Source organism: Myxocyprinus asiaticus, chromosome 31, assembly GCF_019703515.2.
Source record: "Myxocyprinus asiaticus isolate MX2 ecotype Aquarium Trade chromosome 31, UBuf_Myxa_2, whole genome shotgun sequence".
Taxonomy (NCBI): Eukaryota; Metazoa; Chordata; class Actinopteri; order Cypriniformes; family Catostomidae; genus Myxocyprinus; species Myxocyprinus asiaticus.
In genome coordinates, this window is record NC_059374.1 from 15,660,835 (window position 1) to 15,681,594 (window position 20,760).

At 35.6% G+C, this 20,760-nt stretch overlaps 1 protein-coding gene across 1 annotated transcript in view; it reads left to right on the top strand.

Moving 5' to 3' along the window:
* Positions 1–3,106: 3,106 nt before the first annotated feature.
* Positions 3,107–20,760, top strand: part of tmprss4a (transmembrane serine protease 4a) — a 29,146-nt gene continuing 11,492 nt past the window's right edge. Inside the window, exons 1-5 of the mRNA XM_051666102.1 lie at positions 3,107–3,376; positions 14,051–14,105; positions 14,244–14,384; positions 15,481–15,633; positions 18,875–19,004. Coding sequence (XP_051522062.1) covers positions 3,371–3,376; positions 14,051–14,105; positions 14,244–14,384; positions 15,481–15,633; positions 18,875–19,004 — 485 coding nt within the window. The 5' untranslated portion in view covers positions 3,107–3,370. The remainder of the gene's footprint in view (positions 3,377–14,050; positions 14,106–14,243; positions 14,385–15,480; positions 15,634–18,874; positions 19,005–20,760) is intronic.

Consider the following 20,760-nt stretch of genomic DNA (forward strand, 5'->3'; position numbering starts at 1 on the left):
CAGGACCGTCTGTAGATCTTCCTCACCTGTGTAGTGTGCCATCTTCCAAAAGCACAGGAAAGTGAATGAATCTGATGATGAACTTGATGCTTTTTAAGGCATTGTTGGGGGCGTTTACCATTTGCATTAATCGCCTCAGCACATTATCGTATGAATAGAGCCCTCTGCGCGTGGGTGGGATCGCATTAGCGATAATTAGCTGAGCCAGGAGAAACTGTACATCTCTTTAGTTTCATACAGATTACATTGCAGGAGAATATTTGTTTTAAATTTCAATAGTTTTATTTAAAAGTAGACATTTTAAGCTTTATTTAGACATATGTTTCATGTTTGTCTGACAAGTATTCGCGGAGTTTCAGTTCATTTTTGTGACATGTTTCGGAAAGATGCTCACGGAGACAGAGACGGCTGAAAGCGCACCCTGTTTATTTTCTATATTTTAAAAAAAACACAAGGTTTTGTTGTTATTGTGAGTGTACACAAATAAAAGTAGACCCTTTATAGTCTCTAATGATGTCTTACACTTATCTGTATGCCCAAATATGATGGAGTATTTAAGTTGTTTCCGCAGTTATGAGGAAAAAACCCAACAGGACACGCTGGCAGAGATGTAATCGTTGAAGCAGGCAAAGTAGTTGTTAACAGGTAATCAGTCCAACCAGACAAACAGAGCAAAACAGTAATCCAAAATCGGTAATCCAGTAAAGCAGGCACAATGGTCATAACAAGTAGGCAGTGAAACAGGCAATAAGAATAACGCTTGGTAAGGCAGTGAAACTGGCAATACTTCGCAAAGTCACAATGGAGGAGCATGGCTATTTATATGGTTCAAACAGGAAGTCACCATAGAAGAAAACCGTTCAGTGTCAGTATTCGGTAGAGGGCTACCTCTGGCGGTCTGCTGAAGGGATACCAGCCTCATTCGTTACAGTGTTGCATATAGCGAACCAAAATACAACGTCCATGCATGTGGACACAGGGTCACACAAAGATAAAATAGCTATTTGGATACTGATTTGACTGGAGTGTTCATCTCAAGTGAGTGTACATGATTTTAAACACATTTCACAAAAGTACTATACATTTCCTTGGCGTGAAGCCCAAAGTATACTTAGGTTAGTTGTGAACACTATGCTTCTATGCACAGGATTTGTTACGGAAATTTAGTCATCAGGAGAGTGCTTTAGCGCTGATTGCATGCGGCCTGGAATTATTTGCACAAATTTGTGGGTCCCCAAGGTGGCAACACTCACAGTTGATCCATTCCTGTCATGAAGAAGCACTAGAAGAAGATGTAATCTGCTAAATAACAGGAGATGAAGGTGGAAACAACATCAGTGGGTGTGCATGTCAAGAACGTGTGTGTGAGGAGGTCAGGAGATACCTACATTTGTATAACTTGAGTCTGAAGGACTATAAAGACATCTCAATGGGTCTAAACTCCTGAAGAGAAATAGTTCAGTATTTCATACTGTAGCAGCCATAATGCACATTCCACAACTGCCTGCGTATATGCACAGTCAAACAGAGTCCTCTTTGAAACGCTGAGCTTTCGACTGTATGCATACGCTGAGCGTTCGCGTCAAAACTGAAGTATACTTTAGGCTTAAATCTTTTTCATGAGGAAAATTTAGTGAGTGCACCACCCAGCACTGTTATAATAATGGTGTCAACTTTACAAGTAGAGCTCTGTTTTTATTCCAGTTTTATATAAAGCCAGCTAAGCAACATTCTTAGCTGCTTTTTCATTGGCCTTGTTTTTTACACTCTTGCTCAATTTTAGACTAATTTGAAATACAAAAACAGAGTGAGTCATTGGGTCACATGGCACTTCAGTATTTCTACATCATGATAGTTGCAGAGCAACTGGCTTTGTAATGATTGTAGTCTCAACAACAAAGCCTATTTTAACAACTCTCCTTTCTCTGTTTGTGGCTTTGTGGAGAGCCAATTTTTAAGAAAAAGCAAGCCTTGTTATTAGGATTCATCACCACAGTCCCCTATTATAAAACTGAGAGTACTATGGGGTCATGCTCATCAACTACAGAGGTCACGTACTGACCTGACCCTTAATAGAAACACAGTAACGCTCGTGAAATGTCACAGAGAACCCTTTCTCTCTCATTCTCAGAGTCCTCTCTCTAAACATTTAAACAAAAATGCCTTTAATAACAGAGCATCAGGGTCAAATGTCAAAGCTGACTTTGTAACGCTTTCCTTTATCTTATTTATTAGGTTAAAAAATGGTTCATTGTTTAAATACTTTTGTGTTGTGTGACGATAGCAAGGTTTATTGATCTCAATATTGAGTTTAACAAATGAGATATGAGGCGGTTTTCAACTTAATATCATGACAAGTCGGACTATTTAAGACGAGATGGCAAAATCTTTATTAGTATTACATTTAATTTGACAAAAAAGGAATTGAAGTGTAGTGTAGTGAAGGTGAAGTATAAAAGTGTTTAAACACCCACAAAGGCAGACAGGTAGCATTTTCATAAGCTTAACATTCAGACTGATAGCACTGTGACTGAAGTGCTGTTGAATGTATGGGAATGTGTGAGCTCCAGGGTGGCACCAAAAGTGAGCTGTATTTTTAGTAGAGCTGTCAGAATTAACGTTTTAACGTATGCGATTAAAAAAGTTTAACGCGTAAATTATTCTTAATTGTGATTAACGCATTTAACATTAATACAACATAAACCAGCATAAACACTAGTTTGAAGTGCAGAACCTTTGTAATATGTCTGTCCGGAGTCATTAGACTGATGCACACTTCACAACACACAACAGTGATTTTGTGTCAGTGATTAAATGACTGAGATTGATTAATCGCGATTAACTACAAAAAATTACGCAATTAATCACGACTGAAAAATTTTATCGACTGACAAAATCAAAACAGGTCAATCTTTTCCATGTGTTATGTGTCAACCTTCCAGTCAACATCACCTGATGTCAGATTAAGAGAAACAAATGGGATTTTGGCCCTGTTTCAAAGAGGAAGTGTGTACGTGCAACAGGGAGGGAGGGACGGAGGTATCTAGGTGAGATGGGCGGAGGTGTCCTGTTACATAGGTGAACCTTTTGGAGGGGGGCTGGGAGACTGCAAATGAAGAGTTTTGCAGCAGAGCAAGTTTGAAACAGTGCTAAGGCAGATCAGGTAGCTGTAATTGTTGAGTAAAAGACAAGAGGAGGAAGAAGTTAAAGAAAAAGAGAGAGAAAGAAAAGAGGTAAAAGGAAGTGCACTAAGTAAAGGAGGTTCAGATAGAGGTATCGTCTTGTTAGCCTGTGGGGTTTCAGTACCCAATCTGCTGTCATCTGTTTGACCCGCAGATTGCAGGAACACAGTGAGGGGAACCACAAAACCATGAGGGTGAGTGTGAACTGATTCTCTATATTTAAAGAGTCAGTGCTATGCACTGTTGTTGATATTACCATGCTGTTGTTACCATAAGGAGCTATTTCTACTTGATCTTCAAAATAATTTTTATTGGTTTAACCTGGGGTAGATATAATTAAGGACAACTTAAGTCTCTTCGAGGACAACTTACGTCTCCTCTTTTCATTGTATCTAATGTTCAATGTTTGTCTGGGGTTGATTTTACAATGTCAACTCTATTACCATGATTTTTGCATAGTCAACAATTGATAATGAAAAAGTGCCATGACCTTAAGCAAAAGGCTTGTAATGTCTTAAATAAACTGTAAAGCTGTCAGCCCTGTTACCTTTCCGAAGGCATAACTATTTTCCAACATATATTAAAATTAGTGCTGTCGATTTAACACATTAATTTAGTTTGATTAATTGTATACATAATAACATGCTAAAAAATGGAACACAATTAATCATGCCTTCTAATCTGTACGAAAATTGCATTATAAAAGTACATATTTTTCTACCATCAGAGCCATTCAAGCTTGAAGTAAATGAGTTGAAATGTATTAATTAACAGAGATGGCACAATGCAACTTATTGACACTTAAACACGACAGAATATTTAAAATCTTACAGAATTTTAAATGTAAAAACCTGGAAATAGATGTTAACACATTTATTTATTTATAACATTACATATTATTTATTACATATGCGCAAACATAGTCTAAATGTGCTTCATTTGGTATCCTATAATTTAACTGATTTTAAGTCAAAAATTGTATTTAACATCACTGCCAACATCGTGAATCAACCTGAACACATTAGGTCACTCCAACATAACTTATTTTAAGGGTTAGCTCAGGTAGACATAGCTTCTTAAAGGGATATTTCACCCACAATTTAAAATTCTCTCATCATTTACTCACTTTCATGCCATCCCAGATATGTATGACTTTCTGTCTTCTGCTGAACACAAACAAAGACTTTTAAAAGAATATCTCAGCTCTGTAGGTCCTTTCAATGAAAGTGAATATTGGTCATAACTTTTAAGCTCCAAAAATCACATAAAGGCAGCATGAAAGTAATCCATATGCCTTCTGAAGCAATGCAGTCACTTTGGGTGAAAAAAACAAAATCGATATTTCAATCCTTTTTTCCTATAAATTTCCTATATAGAAAAATAGGACTTAAATATTGATCTGTTTCTCACCCACAACTATTATTTCACTTCTGAAGACATGGATTAAACCACTGGAGTCTTATGGATTTCTTTTATGCTGCCTTTATGTGATTTTTGGAGCTTCAAAGTCTGGCCACCATTCATTTGCATTGAATGGACCTACAGAGCTGAGATATTCTTTTAGAAATCTTCATTTGTGTTCAGCAGAAGAAAGAAAGTCATACATTTTTGGGTGAAATATCCCTTTTAAGAAGCTAGGTCTACCTGATCAAATGGACAAGCGCCATCTCCTATCAGACATAGCAGGTTACCACGTGTACATTACCTGCCAAATCATTTTACTATATGTTCAAAACAGATAAACAGAACATTATCTTTAATGCCTTGAACATTTTGCTGCACAGATGTGTATTACTTCATTCAAACATATGTGAGACTGAGTATGGTGACTACAGATAACATTCAATGTTTCCATAACATTTAAATCATTGTTCCATAGTGGCTCAAAAATACTACTTTGCATTTTTGTAATTTGAATAGGTCTGAACAGGTTCCTGCAAACGATGCAGGTGAGATCTGTATGCCCGAGGTATTACCTGTTATAAGTGAGATGCTAATAACAAAAGCTGTGCTGCGGCTTAAAGGGAACTTTTAATATGTGGGTTGATATATTTAATCTGCTTTGGCATCAGTCTGATTTGATCCTTGCAATATCTCACCTGAATTAAATATGAGCCTGTCAGGTTTAGTCAGCAAGTTTCCTCAGCTCTTCTTGAGGTGCTTGGAAACTGAAATATTATGAAATGTACATTACAAACACTTAAAATGATGAGGACAACAATGGCTGCACTACACTGGTGTGGGTTTCTGTTAAACCAGTCCTCCTTCAGTGAAATGAGCAAACAAATTAGGCCTATTCACAAAGTGATAGAACTAGACCAAACAATCAACTGAAAACTAAACTTATATTTTCATAGTCATATTAAAGTCAATTAATTAAAGTTAATCATTATTTAACAATGCAGTGTGGGAAACAAATACATTTAGTTATATATTTGTTCGCTTTCACAATGCTCTTTTGCACAATTATACATCCAGATATACCGGAAGGGGCGGCCAGAACAACACATTTAAGCTATTCTTATTTTTTTTTACTTGGCACTGAGTATTGTTGGATAGTTTTATAGTGTTCAATCAACTGTCACTTCTTCAAAAATAGACAATGATCCTGTATTACAAGATTTTACTGGTCATTTCCATGACTATCTGTCTGGTTTTAGATCTTTTGGTCTTTGAATTCAATATGATCCCATGAGTGTTTGTAGGTATTCCTATGTTATGTGTGGTCATAGCACACATCCATTTGATTATGTTTTCATAGAAACTGAAACGCACAATATTGACCGCATCTAAAATGTAATTATGTTTTAGATGCTGTCGATACATCCATATCGTACATTTAATTGCCTATACACACTCAAAAACTGCTTGTTCAATTAACAATGAACTAAAGCAATACAATTCTAAAACATTTTGTCACAACTTGTTTTCATTGTGTTCTATCCACTTAAATTTGTAAAATGGAAGTTTACTTAATCCATTTGAGTTGGGGAAACATGAATATTTTTTGTGTTGTTAATGTAGCATTGATGTAACTGGGCAGGGGATTTCCATTTCCCAGCTTGCTTTGTATGGGACTCGATAGAGAGATTCAATGTTAAAATTAGTGTTATTTTATGTGTTTTTGTGCAAGATGAATATAAAGGGGATGCTTGTTAGTGTTTAATGTGTTGTTATGTTGAGATTTAGAAGAGTTTCTGTTATGTTGGTGTTTTGGGGGTTACCATTATGGTGAAGAGTGGAGTGTGAGCTAACAATGAGGACAGGTAGATGTCACAAATTAAATTGATAGTTTGCTTCTTTGATCAAATGCTTTGCTAACCACAGAATAGTTACAAAACTACACTCTGTAGTCCTTCCAACCAGCACTTATTTAGCATGCTTACATTCACTTTCACTAGTTAGTACATAAAGAAATAAAAGAGATTTATCTCAACACAAAGTATTTGAGTTGAGCTCACGTAGTAATTTTAAGTTAAGAAAACTCATTTCAAACACGTGGAACCACTGTCCATGATTGAATCAAACTATTTTCTGAGTGCAAATGAACAATAATATACATGTTAATGCTATGTACAAATACAGATTCATCAACACAATGCAGTTGAAAACCTCTTTTCAAGCAATTCCTGCCTAGATCTTTTCACATGACAATGACCAATTTAGTTCCACTTTCAGGTTCTCTGTTTAGTCTCTGCTTCTCTCTCTCTGTCACACATGGAAGTTTCTATGGTTTCATTATTTGTTGAAAGGGGGGTATTCAAGCTTCAGTGTGCTCTTTTCAATTTAAATATCTCTACACAAACACCTACGCTCTGTGCTAATACAGATAATATCTGTGGTGTATATGCTTTCTTTGTTCCGTGTTTGTGTTGCTTATTTGCTAGTAGTTTAATGTTAAAGCAATGGCAGTAAAATTGAAATATGTAATTTGACACACTAAACATCAACTTTAAAGGAGTGTCATGAGGGAATTGTATAAATGCTTTGTTGAGTAAGCCAGTAAAGATGTGATTTAGTGCAACATATGTTTAAGGTGTGTAATCAGCCTTATTGTGGTCAGAGATTATTTAGCAGAGATGGGCCACTACTATTTAAATGAATGGGAGAAATTGGAACGCTCAACCAAGGAGCTCTCAGCACCCAACGGTCAATGGATGTAGAAAGGAAGTCCCGCCTTACAGTTAAGCCAGTTATCCAATCACCTTTTAGATAAAGACATCTCCTGTCAATCAACTCTAGAATGAACATTAGCTATACAAGCCGGGGAAATTGCGTTTTTTAGCGTAATATAAGGTAAAGAATCTGAGATTCCAGTTGTCAAAGAATTTATGTGTAAGGGGGTTCAGTGGAAAGTAGGATGCGAGAACCGGCTAACAACTTAAATAATAATTTATTAACCAAAAACACACAACCAAAAACACAGCCCAGCTGTCTGTAATTCTCTCTCTCTCGAACTGTCGTCCCCGGCCGCCTTTATCCCTCGCGCGCCCCATCAGGCTGATTGGGGACCGGGTGTGTCTCATTCCAGCCCGGCCCCGCCCTCCTCGGCTCTACATTATGATTCCTGTATTGTCAGATCTGACTGCTGATTTGAAATATGTTCTTTGATTGTAATCTTGACCAACTGTTTTTGAGATTTTGGTCTTTCTTCATTCAAGTGATAACGGCTGCACTGTCATGACTGGAAATTGCCTCCCGAGAGTGTTCCAAAGATGGCCGACAGTGGACTGACTTGCTAGAAAGACTTTGATTATGGTTCATAAACTTTAAAAGAAAACACACATGAAAAATGTGTTATTGACAGGGTAGGATTATTTGACACCTCTAGTGTTCTGAATACTTTGTGTTAGTTTAACTTCTCTTATGCATGTAGCTGTGGTTGCTTTAGCTTATTGTATGCACAAAAAATATGGAATGACCAAATAGGATATTTATCACGCTAAAAAAATCCACAATATTGATAATATGCTTTTGAGTAATTCTCAATATTTAGCCTGTGTTCTACATTTGTGATCAGGTGTGTGTCGCTAAAAACGCAAGCAGTTCGGCTTTCTCAGACTGTATGAACTTGCTAACGTTAGCTGATTTGCTAACGATTAGGCTACGCCAGTCACCGCAGTCCGACTCTGGATTGATTCCATCCGAACCGCAAGACATCATGACAACGGTTGCCCCTCTTATCGCCTCTAGTGAGCAGAGTTACAAAATAACAGTGCTTCTGTGTACACCAGATCTGATCTTTCTGCGCTGTATTTTTGAATATTCTTCTCTAGCACTGGATACACGTAATTTATGCCCTGTCCCACTCTGCACATGTTGCCTCTTTTCCCTGCATCTGAGTAGACATGAGGCGCCGCATAAAGCCTGGTGTATAATTTGGAAGAAGCCAAACGTTTTTCTCCTGGATGTGCTAAAGCACCCTAGGTGAACAAAGCCACTGTTTATACTAAACACAACGTCGTTTTAAAATTTGTTAGTTTAGAGTGATGTCACAGTGTTTAACGTACTGTTCCACAAGTAAAGCCAATAATGCAGGTTTTTCTCTCCGATGACTGCTACTTTTAGCACTGTGCCGCTTCTTTGCTTTATTAAACTTGTCACGGCCCCTTTCACTTTTAAATACTCAAATATCTCTCCACTCATTTGTCGTGGCCATGCTGTCTTTGTAGAGTTTGTGTTGCAAATCATGTAAAAAGTATACTTCACCAATCTCTGAGAGAGGGGCTTCAAAGTTATCCATTGTAATGACAGTAACCTAGGTAACAAATCCTCAGCTGACACGCGTGACTGTAAATAAAAAGTGTCACGTCCGAACCACACCCACAAATAGTTTTAACCAATCATCAATGTTCTTCGATCAGCCGAGTTCTCTTGGGTCAAGAATTTCAGAGATGTGCGTGAATAGGAGAAATCTCAACTAACACCTTGGCAGAACAAAAACGTCACTGCATTTTGTCATCATTTGTAGGCAAACTAAGTGATGCCTGTTCGCCCAGTATAAATTAGCCTTAAGTTAACTTGGTTCCAGAGGGCCTTTAGACCATAACGCTTTTTTCTTCTAAATTTAGCTTTATTAATCAGTATGTTACGAGCCTTTAATAATAAACAAATACATTTCAGTTCTAATTTTGTGAAATTAAACAGATGTCATCATCTCTGGCATGGATGACAAGGAAAGACAATAAAATTATTAGTTTGTAGCCTAGACTTTCTCACTTTAATGAAAATATAAAAATGGTCCATTCAGACTTTTCCATTTTCTAAATTTTCTCTTAGGGGATAACCCTGAACCCCCAAACAGTATCATTACTCAGTCAAAAGGGCTTCTAAACCCCCCCCCATCCCCCACCCCATACCCAAAAAACTATTTGAATGTAAAAATGATATGCTTAAAAACGAACAGATTATCTTTTTACATTCTTATCCCAGTTCACTCGATTGATAAACTCTATAAAAAAAAAATATATATATATATATTTTGGTAGATGATCCCTCAGACACCACTGCTTTGCCTGTCTCTGGGACCCCAATGTAGTTTTGACTGTTCAGGATTTTTTTTCTTCTTCTTCTTCTTTTTTCTGCCAACTTAGAAATTAAAAAAATGTGCAATGTACAAATGTGAATGTATATCGTGATAAATATTGATATCAAACGATAAGAAAAAGCCATATTGCCCAGCCCTAGACCAAAACCTTATTTTCAGTTTAAAGTAGGGTGAAATTGACTTCTGTGGTGTCTAATGACATAATTAAGAGGCATAGACACATTTCCAACTCACTTTGGAACTACATTCAACATAGTATTATTAATCAAGCAGGTGTTTTATTTAAATTACCTTATTTAAGTTAAATAGTCATTTAAATTCACACTTAAACTTCCACCATCAAGCACTTAAGAAATGTGTTATATATCCATTATTTCTTTACGCAAAGTTTATACGAACAATTGCAAGGGAACTGTGTGCAATAAATCACTTAATTATTATTATTATTATTATTATGATTTATTATTATTGATTTGGTTAATTATCATAAATTATTTATGGGTAAATACAATTCCCCTATACATTTTAAGACATTTTAATGCAGTTACTAAAGCTGTCCCCAAAACCTTATACAACTTACAGCCCCTCAATAGTCATTCTTTCCAAACTAGAGCTAGATGGCTTAAGGTAAATTCCACTTTACGATTTGACACTATCGATCCTGTCAAAACCTTAGTTGCGATATTCTGAATATTTTGAAAGTCATGATGTTTGTACATTCTCTGATGATGAAAAAGCAACTCTGATTTGTTCTTTGATTGTAAGAATTTTAGGTAGATCTTGCAAATTTACATATGATATTGATATATTTTATGAACACTAAGGAGACAAGATTATTGTATCTATTCATAACCTTATAATTGTTGTTAGCCATTTATATTAATAAATTAATCCTAATTTCTGTATTTTATGTTAAGATATATCAAAAACTTCCAACTTTAATAATATAAGGCTTTTAAGGGATTCATTTGACAGCGCATTGGTGAAACTTATGTATGTGAGCTTCAGCTTTATTTATAAATAATTAGCTATATAATAGAATTGTTAAGGCTTTTTCACATAGCCTGGATACAGTATGACAAACATCTCCCACAATAATACATTAGATGTTATTTTGGAGAAAGCAAGAGACAAGACTAACCTGTAGAACTCACTGCTCATATTAATGTAGTGAAAGTGGATCCATTTGGAGGCAATGCAACTCTTCTTGTTTTGACTGTTGTTTAATGGGTTGTTTTTGAGTGGGTTAGGTAGCAAAAGAGCTGTCTAGAATCATCCGTTACCCTGATACTAAGTGTTAGTCACTGTTTTGGCAAGCAGACTGATGTTAAGTGAAAAATCATTTTGAAAATATCACAATATGAAATGAATACAATGTAAATACAGTAATTAATTCCAATCGTTACTAATTCAGTCAGTTATAACTCACATAATTCGAAATGTTCTGACTGATCTGGATAAAGGTGCTCAAATAGGAGTTCTTTTGAAGAAAGCAGGCATTTTCTTTAGTTATACTATGAGAAATGCTTACTTGATTTTATCATAACTGCTTTTTTTCTTTCATTAAGTTCTCTGCCAGTGTCGTTAGTCACATCAGATGCCATGTTTATATCTGATACCATCAAAATTAGATTTGTGCAAATACAAAAGGCCTATGCGCATGCTCAGTCTCATTTGAGATTATTGGTCTCCAAGCAAAACAATAGGACAAGCATAATTTTCCACGTCAATGACTGACGTCAACACAAGGAAGCACTGAAAGAGATGCAAAAACAATGCCGTTGGATTACACAAACAAAAACATGGCTGGCAGCAATATATGGCACACAGCAGTCTTTAGAGTTTACTCAGAATGGTGCCAAAAACAGTAAACATCCAGTGAGTGGTAGTTCTGCAGATGGAAATGCCTTGTTAATAAGAGAGGTCAACGGAGAATGGCCAGATTGGTTTGAACTGACAGAAAGGCTACAGTAACTCAGATAACCACTCTGTACAATTGTAGTGAGCAGAATAGCATCTCAGAATGCACAATATGTTGAGCTAAACGTGCCATGCTATCATATAATAACAAAACACCAGACGCTAAGTGGTACTATGGGGTTATTTTCGTTAAGCAATAGCCTAGACAATAATACAAGGCAGCTTGATTTCAAACTTTGAACTTTATATTTTATTTATTTAAACTAAAAATTCAACTAAAACTTAAAAAATGTAAATGTAAATTTGCAACTAAAATGTGTGTTGTTCAACTTTATGAAAGATGGCTTTTCAACAGTTTTGAAGGGAAACACAATATCTCTTTGGCAACAAACCTATTTCATCCATGCACTCTCTCCATCATGGGCTAACGGTCGGGTATTTCATTGTCTGGGCAAATACATCACTTATTGTGGGTTGTTGCGGGTTTAATGTTGGTGTTTTATTACCTTTCATCCCAGGACCCAGTTTAACTGCTTCGGAAAGGTGACAACTTTGAATGTGTGTGAATAAATTAGTTTTGTTCCCTCCTAGGGCTGGGCGTTATGCAAGAAATATGTTCACGATATTTTTATATAAATATATATATATATATATATATATATATATATATATATATATATATATATATATATCACAATATCCAATTACATCATCAACTGGGGGATCTGTGAATATTCTTGCTTTAGTAATATTGCAATGAAAATTAAATTAATTTTTTTAAAAACAAAAAATTAAACCAAAGATATTTCTAAATTCAAATTGCACCTCAAATGAAACGAAAAATCAATTAAAATAACGAAGTGGTCAAAAAAAAAAAAAAAATAAAAAAAATAAAATATATATATATATATATATATATATATATATATATATATATATATATATATATATATATATATATATATATATATAAACACTTTTCTATTTACCATCAAGCAAGTATCCATCTATGACAACAGGCTGAAAATTACTAATACAAATTAAGATATAAAAACAATTATAAATGTAAATATAATAATTATAATGATGATAATAATCAATGAAATATAAACCATGGTTCGAGGTGAACGTGTTTTTGTATTATTTTATGATTTTATCACAGATGTGTAGGGCTATATAAAGTGACCCTGCAGAGTTGCGCTCACAACAAACTGCTCTGTGGAAATAAAACAAACTGAACTCACAGCACCTCCTGAGCTGAGATGGTAATGATTGAGGTCATTTGCAGCATTCTCATAGACGATACTATTCTTGCAAAAACAAATTCAGAAACAAAGAAGGAGTGAGAACCCTTTATATACACATGTTCCACAAGACTGCACACCTCCGAACAAACAGCGCATCACACATGAGCATAGACAGCTTTTCTGTCATCTGTTCTTAAAAATAAAATAAAGTGTGTTTCTTCAAGCATGTGTCTGTGTGTCTAACAGCATTTCTTGTGTCATTCCGAATCCGAGACGTCATACAGTTACCCATCATGCACATTATATCCGCTACCTGCAATTAAACATCTTCTGTCAGTGCGCATACTTTGCTGCCTGTGTAATTTGATACGTTGATAAAGAACATCTGGCTTTCAGTGTGTTATTTAGGTTCATTTATCATGGGTCTCAAATTCTTCATTAGGCAACTATTCTTTATTTAAGGCTATTCTATTAGTTAGGCTATTGTATTGATATTGGAAGTTCCATTCATAAGGTTTCCCCCTTTTACCCAGTATAAAATTTCACATTTGTCCCTTGTACCGAGTAAAACCAGTAAACATGTACACCGTGGCAACCCTACGCCAAACCTTGAGATGGATGGGCTTAAACACCAGAAGACCACGTCGGGCACTTTATTAGGACCGTAATGTTCCTAATAAAGTGCTAAGTGAGTGTATATCACATCCTTTGAATATGTTTGTGGGTTCCAATCATGGCTTTTTGGAAATCCACAGGGAAATGTGACATGGACATGGTATATTCCATGTTTTTCTGTCAATTTTCTATTACATCTACATAATTTGCTTCCTTTTGGTCTGACGTGTAACCTTAGACTTGAATAAATGCAACAACATTTACTGTTTGTTACTTGCGGCAGGTAAATTGCGGCCTACATGTTAAACTGAGTAGGACACTTTACAAAGAAGTGCTTGAGATTTCACATACAACTGTTTTAAAACAAAAAATCCCTTGTGACGCATTGAAAGTGATACAGAAAACTACATCTGAGTCATAAAGCTACAGGGTATGTGTACTAAGGAAATTACAAATTGACCTTTCACTTTCTCTATATCTTTCCTCTTTTCTCTATTTTTTTACTCCCTTCTCTCTCTCTCTCTCATTCTTCCTTTCAGACTAATGCCCATGTTCCTGAAGAGAATACTACACCATTAAACCCAACACAGCAAGGTACGTTATATGGGTTCGTTGGTCTAATGTATCATCTAATGTATCAGTCCAGCAATACCAATGCAATTCCAGTGGGTGCTTTACGAGAAAGAAACCACAATGAATTGATTTCAACTTCATTTTCTTATTCTTCTCCAGTGCCTCGACCTGGTAAACACAGAAAACCCATGACTGCTCCACAGGCCCAGATGGCGAAAAGGCCATCCAAGAAAAAGGCTATCATTACAGCCCTGATGGTTTTGGTCATATTGGCCATTCTGGCTGTGGCTGCTTTCTTCAGTAAGTTTTTGGTCATTTTACCCATGCCTAGATTAAATATAAACTTATATGATTAAAATGTTACAGCAGTTTTAATGTGGGCCAGGGAAACTGACCTAATATTTTTCACTCATAACCTTTCACACCTTTACTTTTAACAATATCAATTAGTCACAAATTCACAGAGCTACAGTTATTTAGTCACTCCTTTGACCGTAAAGACTCATTCTTTCTCATATCCCAGCCTAATATGCAGAGTGGTAGCTATAAGTAATCCGTGACATAGTAATGCTGGCTTGAGCAATAGTGTGCATTTTGGGTGGGTCTATGTGTTTGTACAACCAGTGGAAGACAGGGGAGTTTCATGGAATCTGTTTGATCTGTTTTGGTGATGTAAGTGACACCGAAATTACTCCAGTTTTAAAAAAGTAGACTGATCTTGCGGGAAATCGGCGACAGGAGGTTTAATTTTTTTGTCTGCTTAAATTGCCTTTGGTTTCAGAATTTACGAACTGTGGCCACAGTGGTCGTAGCTGGAACTACAGTTGAATGCATGTTAACTTTTGCATGATGCACTGTGTAAGTGCAAGATACCGTATAGCAAACATTATCTGAATTTAACAATTTATATACTTCTAACCCAAACCCTAAACTGAATCCAAATGCTCTGAGACCAAAATGGCTTTATTTATCTTAATTCTTTGTAAAAAAAAAAAATACTAGCTGGCTACCAAGAAATCAAAAGGAATGTGAGTGACGTCAAAGATGATTTTCAGTGCATGAACATTCACTGCATGATGGCACAGGGGTGCAGAATTTTGGGGCATACAAATTTGTATAAACATGCAGATTTCCTTTGAGATCATATTGGGGGGAAAAAAAATAGTGACTAGTTACAGGACCTAATATTTACATTTTTCTTTATATATACAGTAGTGTATATGTATATTTGAACTAAAATTCATAAGAAAAACAAGTAAAGTTTATGGACATGTTATGACATGTCAACTTTCCAAAAACAGATTGTTACATTTGAACCGATTACTGATGTTTTGTAATGAACTATGTTTTTATTCCTCTTCTCTCTTTGCCCAACTCATCCTTCATCTTGGTGTAGTCAAGCAGCTGATCGAGAGTAAGTATTTCTTTTGCTCCAAGTCGGTGAAGTTCATTCCACTGGAGAATGCCTGTGATGGCAAGGCAGACTGCAGTGGAGCCGAGGATGAGTCAACCTGTGTAATGAAGTATAGAGCCAACTCCACCTTCCCCTGTAAGAGATCTGCAATCTACATGCACACATACTGTACACTCACACGCCCACTTACCTGCTCAAAGTCATACGTGGATCACATAGACATTACCTGTTTGTCCTGTTTCATTATAAATAAGACAAAATCCCCCAACCTCACCCTCTTTTCCGTGTACCTGTCTGACATTTCTTGGTTAAATATCTCTGGCTGTACTTGTGTCACTGACAAATAAGGTTGTCCGAGATCATACAAATGAGAAATCTTTTATAAATCTATTTTAAAACACATTACAAGTTTGTAGAAATTTTATCTTTGAGCCCATGTTGATTTCATAATGTAAAAAAAAATAAAATAAATATTGTATATTTGACCTGAACAAAATGTGCCTTTTCATAATAATAATAATAATAATAATAATAATAATAATAATAATAATAAAACACACATTTATTAGGAGCTAAAGGGGTTTTATCTGTTTTATGTTGGAGTCACCACCTGACTTTGATTTAGTGGACAAAAGTTTTAAAAATATTAATAATATTAATATTAATTATTAATAACAAAATTGTTTCACTGCTTATTTTTTAAGAAATAGTAATACAAGATTATTCCAAACCACTTATGCCAGCATTTCTTTTATTATGAATTTCAGCTGTAATAGGATTTTTTTACTGTCTCCAGATGGTTACACCACTTAGACATTTGTGACATTTAAAAAAATAAATAAATCAAAATAAAAAAAAATAAATAAATAATCAAAATTACTTTTAACTCCGACACTGAAAACATATTCATCATAGTGGAGGTGTATTAAAGTAATTGTTTTATGTGAATTGCATTTTTTATGTATTTCTTTAATAATTTGATAGTTCCAGACAAAACAATAAAAATAAGAAAAAATAGCAAAACACTGACCCACCAAGGAAAGTTTTTTTTTTTTTTTTTTTTTTTACTTTTACTTATATATATATATATATATATATATATATATATATATATATATAGATAGATAGATAGATAGATAGATAGATAGATAGATAGATAGATTTTTACATTTATACACAGTTAAAAAATATGTTTTTGGGTAGATGACATGAAATACTTTTGGGAAGTTGTCATGTCCTGTGGTGACAATATTAACAACAGGAGACAAAATGGAATATACTGTATATAACAGCGTTGGGTTCGAGTCACCCTTAGTGGAGTCCGAGTCAAGTCTGAGTCTTTAAACAATCAAGACCGAGTCGAGTCCAAGTCCAAAAGGGGCCAAGTCGGACTCAAGACCGAATCCATAACAGTCCGAGTCGAGTGAGAGTCAAGTCTGAGTCTTTAAACAATCGAGACTGAGTCGAATCCGAGTCCAAAAGGGGCCGAGTTGGATTCAAGACTGAGTCCATAACAGGCCGAGGCCGAGTCGAGTCCAATTTTGAATGAATCTGTTCATGAATCTGAATTAAAATTGTAACCGTAAACTCAACATCAATATTTTAAGCTTATTTTAACCTTCACAACTAATTTGTCAATATAAATGCAACAAAAACACCTCTGTTGCATTTCATTTTCACATTTTATGATTAGTATCCTGCTGAACAAACTTCATATTGGTTTCAGAATGAAAGCATATGCTTTAGGTGTATGAAGACAAAACTGTCCTTCAACACACTTTTTATTGTGTTCTGTTGACTTTTTAAATTATTTGTTGATTTTTCCCCTCCACTCAAACATAGACTTAAGAAAGTGAAAGCTGTGTTAGTCATTACAACCAGAGTTGTTATTATTTCAAATTTTAATTTAGTTTTTTTTATCTACTTCATTTTCAATTTGTCCATTCAATTTAGTTTCGTTTTATCTAAAATTATGGGTGAAATACATGTAATTTAATTAATTAAATACATTTAATGTGTTTAATACATTAAATAAATGGTAATATTAAAACATTTAATAATGCCCATAAAATTAAACAAAGTAAAACAGAAATGAACAGATACCATTAGAAATGTATTTTTATTCTACTTCACTTCACACTTTTCAGTCCTCCTGCTGTGTCCAGGTGTATCCTACTTCCCCAAATTTAAATGTAAAAAAAAAAATGTTTATGACAAACTCTCCTTGAGCTGATGTGTTGTTCTTTTCACATTATATTTAGTATGGATAATAGGTGAATAGAGACTTCTCCCCTCACTTGTATTCTTCATTGTATTTTCTGACTTTTTTTTTGTTTGTTTTTTTACCATTGAAACGCAAATGCCAGCTTTACAGGTAACACACAGAGGTTTCACTACAAATATGTAACAGACTGAGTTCTATAATGTCCATCATGGTCTATGTCATCCGTCATATTAGTTAAATATCCCTAATACATAGCATATTTGATTTTGTCTCAGTATAGTCAACATTTTCAGTTAGAAATGGCTTGCATTGTAAATGGATGAGAGTGGCAGAGCATGTGTGGCGATCTTTCGTGTACACACATACAGCGTGCGCTTGGGCGAGAGAGAGAGAAAGTATTTTGAAAGAGTGCGCGCTGCCGCTCTCAGCCAGAATAATCACATGTAAGGACATATAAGTGTGAAAACTGATGCGCAGTATCAAATACTGTAGAGAGCACATCATTATGAAGACAAAGCCAAATCTCAGACATTAAGAGGCAATTTTGTCAGGTCTGAAAAAGAGGACGTATGGTCACCTTATGTTACTTTATTTTTTTGCTTGTTTGTTTGTCATTGCATCACAAATGCCATGGACTTCCGACAAAAAATCCCAAGTCCTAAAGGCTCGAGTCCGAGTCAAGTCTGAGTAAAAATGCATCTGTGACAAGTCCAAGTCCATTAAAATTGCACTCGTGACTCGGACTCGAGTCCAAACTTGAATATCCCAAATGTAGTATTTACTTTTTAAAATTAATTTGTAACACCACGGGGTCATTTAAAATGAACTAGTAGAGGCATATTAAAATGGTGGAAAAACTTATGTAGCTAAGATAAACATTTTCCCTTATACATTCATATATATATATATATATATATATATATATATATATATATATATATATATATATATATATATATATATATATATCTTTTTAACCTAAAATCTTGTTGATTAAAAAAAAAAAAAAAAAAAAAAAGATTCATAGACACATTATATATCAACTTCCCTTATACACAATATAATAAATATTTTTGTTGTGTTGAAATGGAGTGGGTGAGACCTCAGTTTTAAAATGATTGCCTTTGTTGTTTTCTTTTTCTGTCTCTGCAGTACGGCTGATCACATCACATAATGTCCTTCAAGTATACAGCTCTAATGAGAGTAAATGGAAAAGTGTATGTTCAGAGGGTTTCGCCAAAGAACACGCCGAGACTGCATGCCAACAGTTGGGATACTCAGCGTGAGTATTGGTCCACTGATTAATAACAAGAGAAATACTTTAATTGCCCCATGAAATCAAAATCAAAGTTTTAATTTTGGTCCATATCTATGAAACAATGGTCATATATACGTAAGGGTACTCTTAAGTTGACATAAACCTTTAGCAGATATATGCATTTACTAAAATGTATGGTCTTTCTTGTCATGGAGAATGGACAAAAAATATTGATGACATAATTTCCTGCTTAGATACGCATAGAAAGTTTTGTCCCTCCCCCTTACACTATGTGCCAACTACTATTAATAGCAAATAGCAAATCATAGTTTTGCCAGGCTATTTATATTGGCAATATATATATATATATATATATATATATATATATATATATATATATATTATACTTGCTTAACTTCCTGTTTCAATAAAGCAATATTACTCAAGCAAGAGTGCTGTTATGGCCGTATATCAGCAGGGCTGTATATCAGCCGGCCGCAGGTAATCACAGACAAAACAGCATGTTTGTGAGTGTGATATTGCTTTTATACTACAGTTCAATGAACAAGTAAATAAATGGATTGTCCGAAAAACGCATTTGTGTGTGGAAATGCCACGATCATGTCACCCTGTCTGTCTGGCTTTTTGTGTGACTGGGTCGTGACATCATTGTTCTGTCTTGTGTGTTGTCTTCTGTCTTTGTGTGAGCACACGGCTTCGGTTGTGGTTTCCCTGCCATGCGCTCTTCGGTCGGTCTCATGTCTCATGTCTCATGTCCAGAGCATGGTGTCTGGATCCTGACTTCCCTGTCTGGTTCGGTTTTGGTGTCGGGATCCGGACACTCATGTTCCATGTCTTGTCTTGTATTGTGTGAGTGCTTTGCGCTTATGTCACCTTGGCAGGATGCACTCGCGTCAATAATCTGTGTCTGTCTCTTGTGATCACGGACACGCTTTGCGCTCGCTTTGCGCTGTGCTCCCGGGTTTCGAGCTGTCTTCACTTTGTGCTGAGGTTCGGTCACTTCAGTCTGAGGGGTCCGGTTTGTGTGTGGCTGAACTCTCGTACAGGTGTCTTGTCTCCTGTTGTCGACTGCTGCATGCATCGCGTGGTGTTTGCCTTGCGATGTATGCTCAGGCTTTGTCTTGTGTGAGAATGCATGGCATTGCTTTATTGCCATTGCCGTGCATTCTCTCATCTTATCTGTCGGTTGGCATGAGCGCATATTGTCTTATTGTCTTGGTGATGTGCGCTCGTGCCATTCGGGTATCTGTGTTTTGTGAGAGCACGTGGTTTTGTTTCTAGTCCCTGATCCTAGTCGGTCCTGTCTGTTCCGGTCGGTCCTGTATCCAGTTCATCTGCCCCAACCCAGCTTCAGTGGGCTTCCAGCTTGGACTGTGTTTTCCCCTACGGGGTAGTTTATGTTTTTTTTTTTTTTTTTTTCCTTTTTTATAAATAAACCCCTTTGTCTTCACTTTGTGTGTGGGTCCTGCCTCTGCTACTACAAACTGTGACAGGAACTATACTGGTGGCCAAAAGTTTGGAATAATGTACAGATGTTGCTGTTTCGGAAGGAAACTGGTACTTTAATTCACAAAAGTGGCACTCAACTGATCACAAAGTATAGTCAGGGCATTACTGATGTAAAAAACAGCACCATCACTATTTTAAAAAAGTCATTTTTGATCAAATCTAGACAGGCCCCATTTCCAGCAGCCATCACTCCAACACCTTATCCTTGAGTAATCATGCTAAATTGCTCATTTGGTACTAGAAAATCACT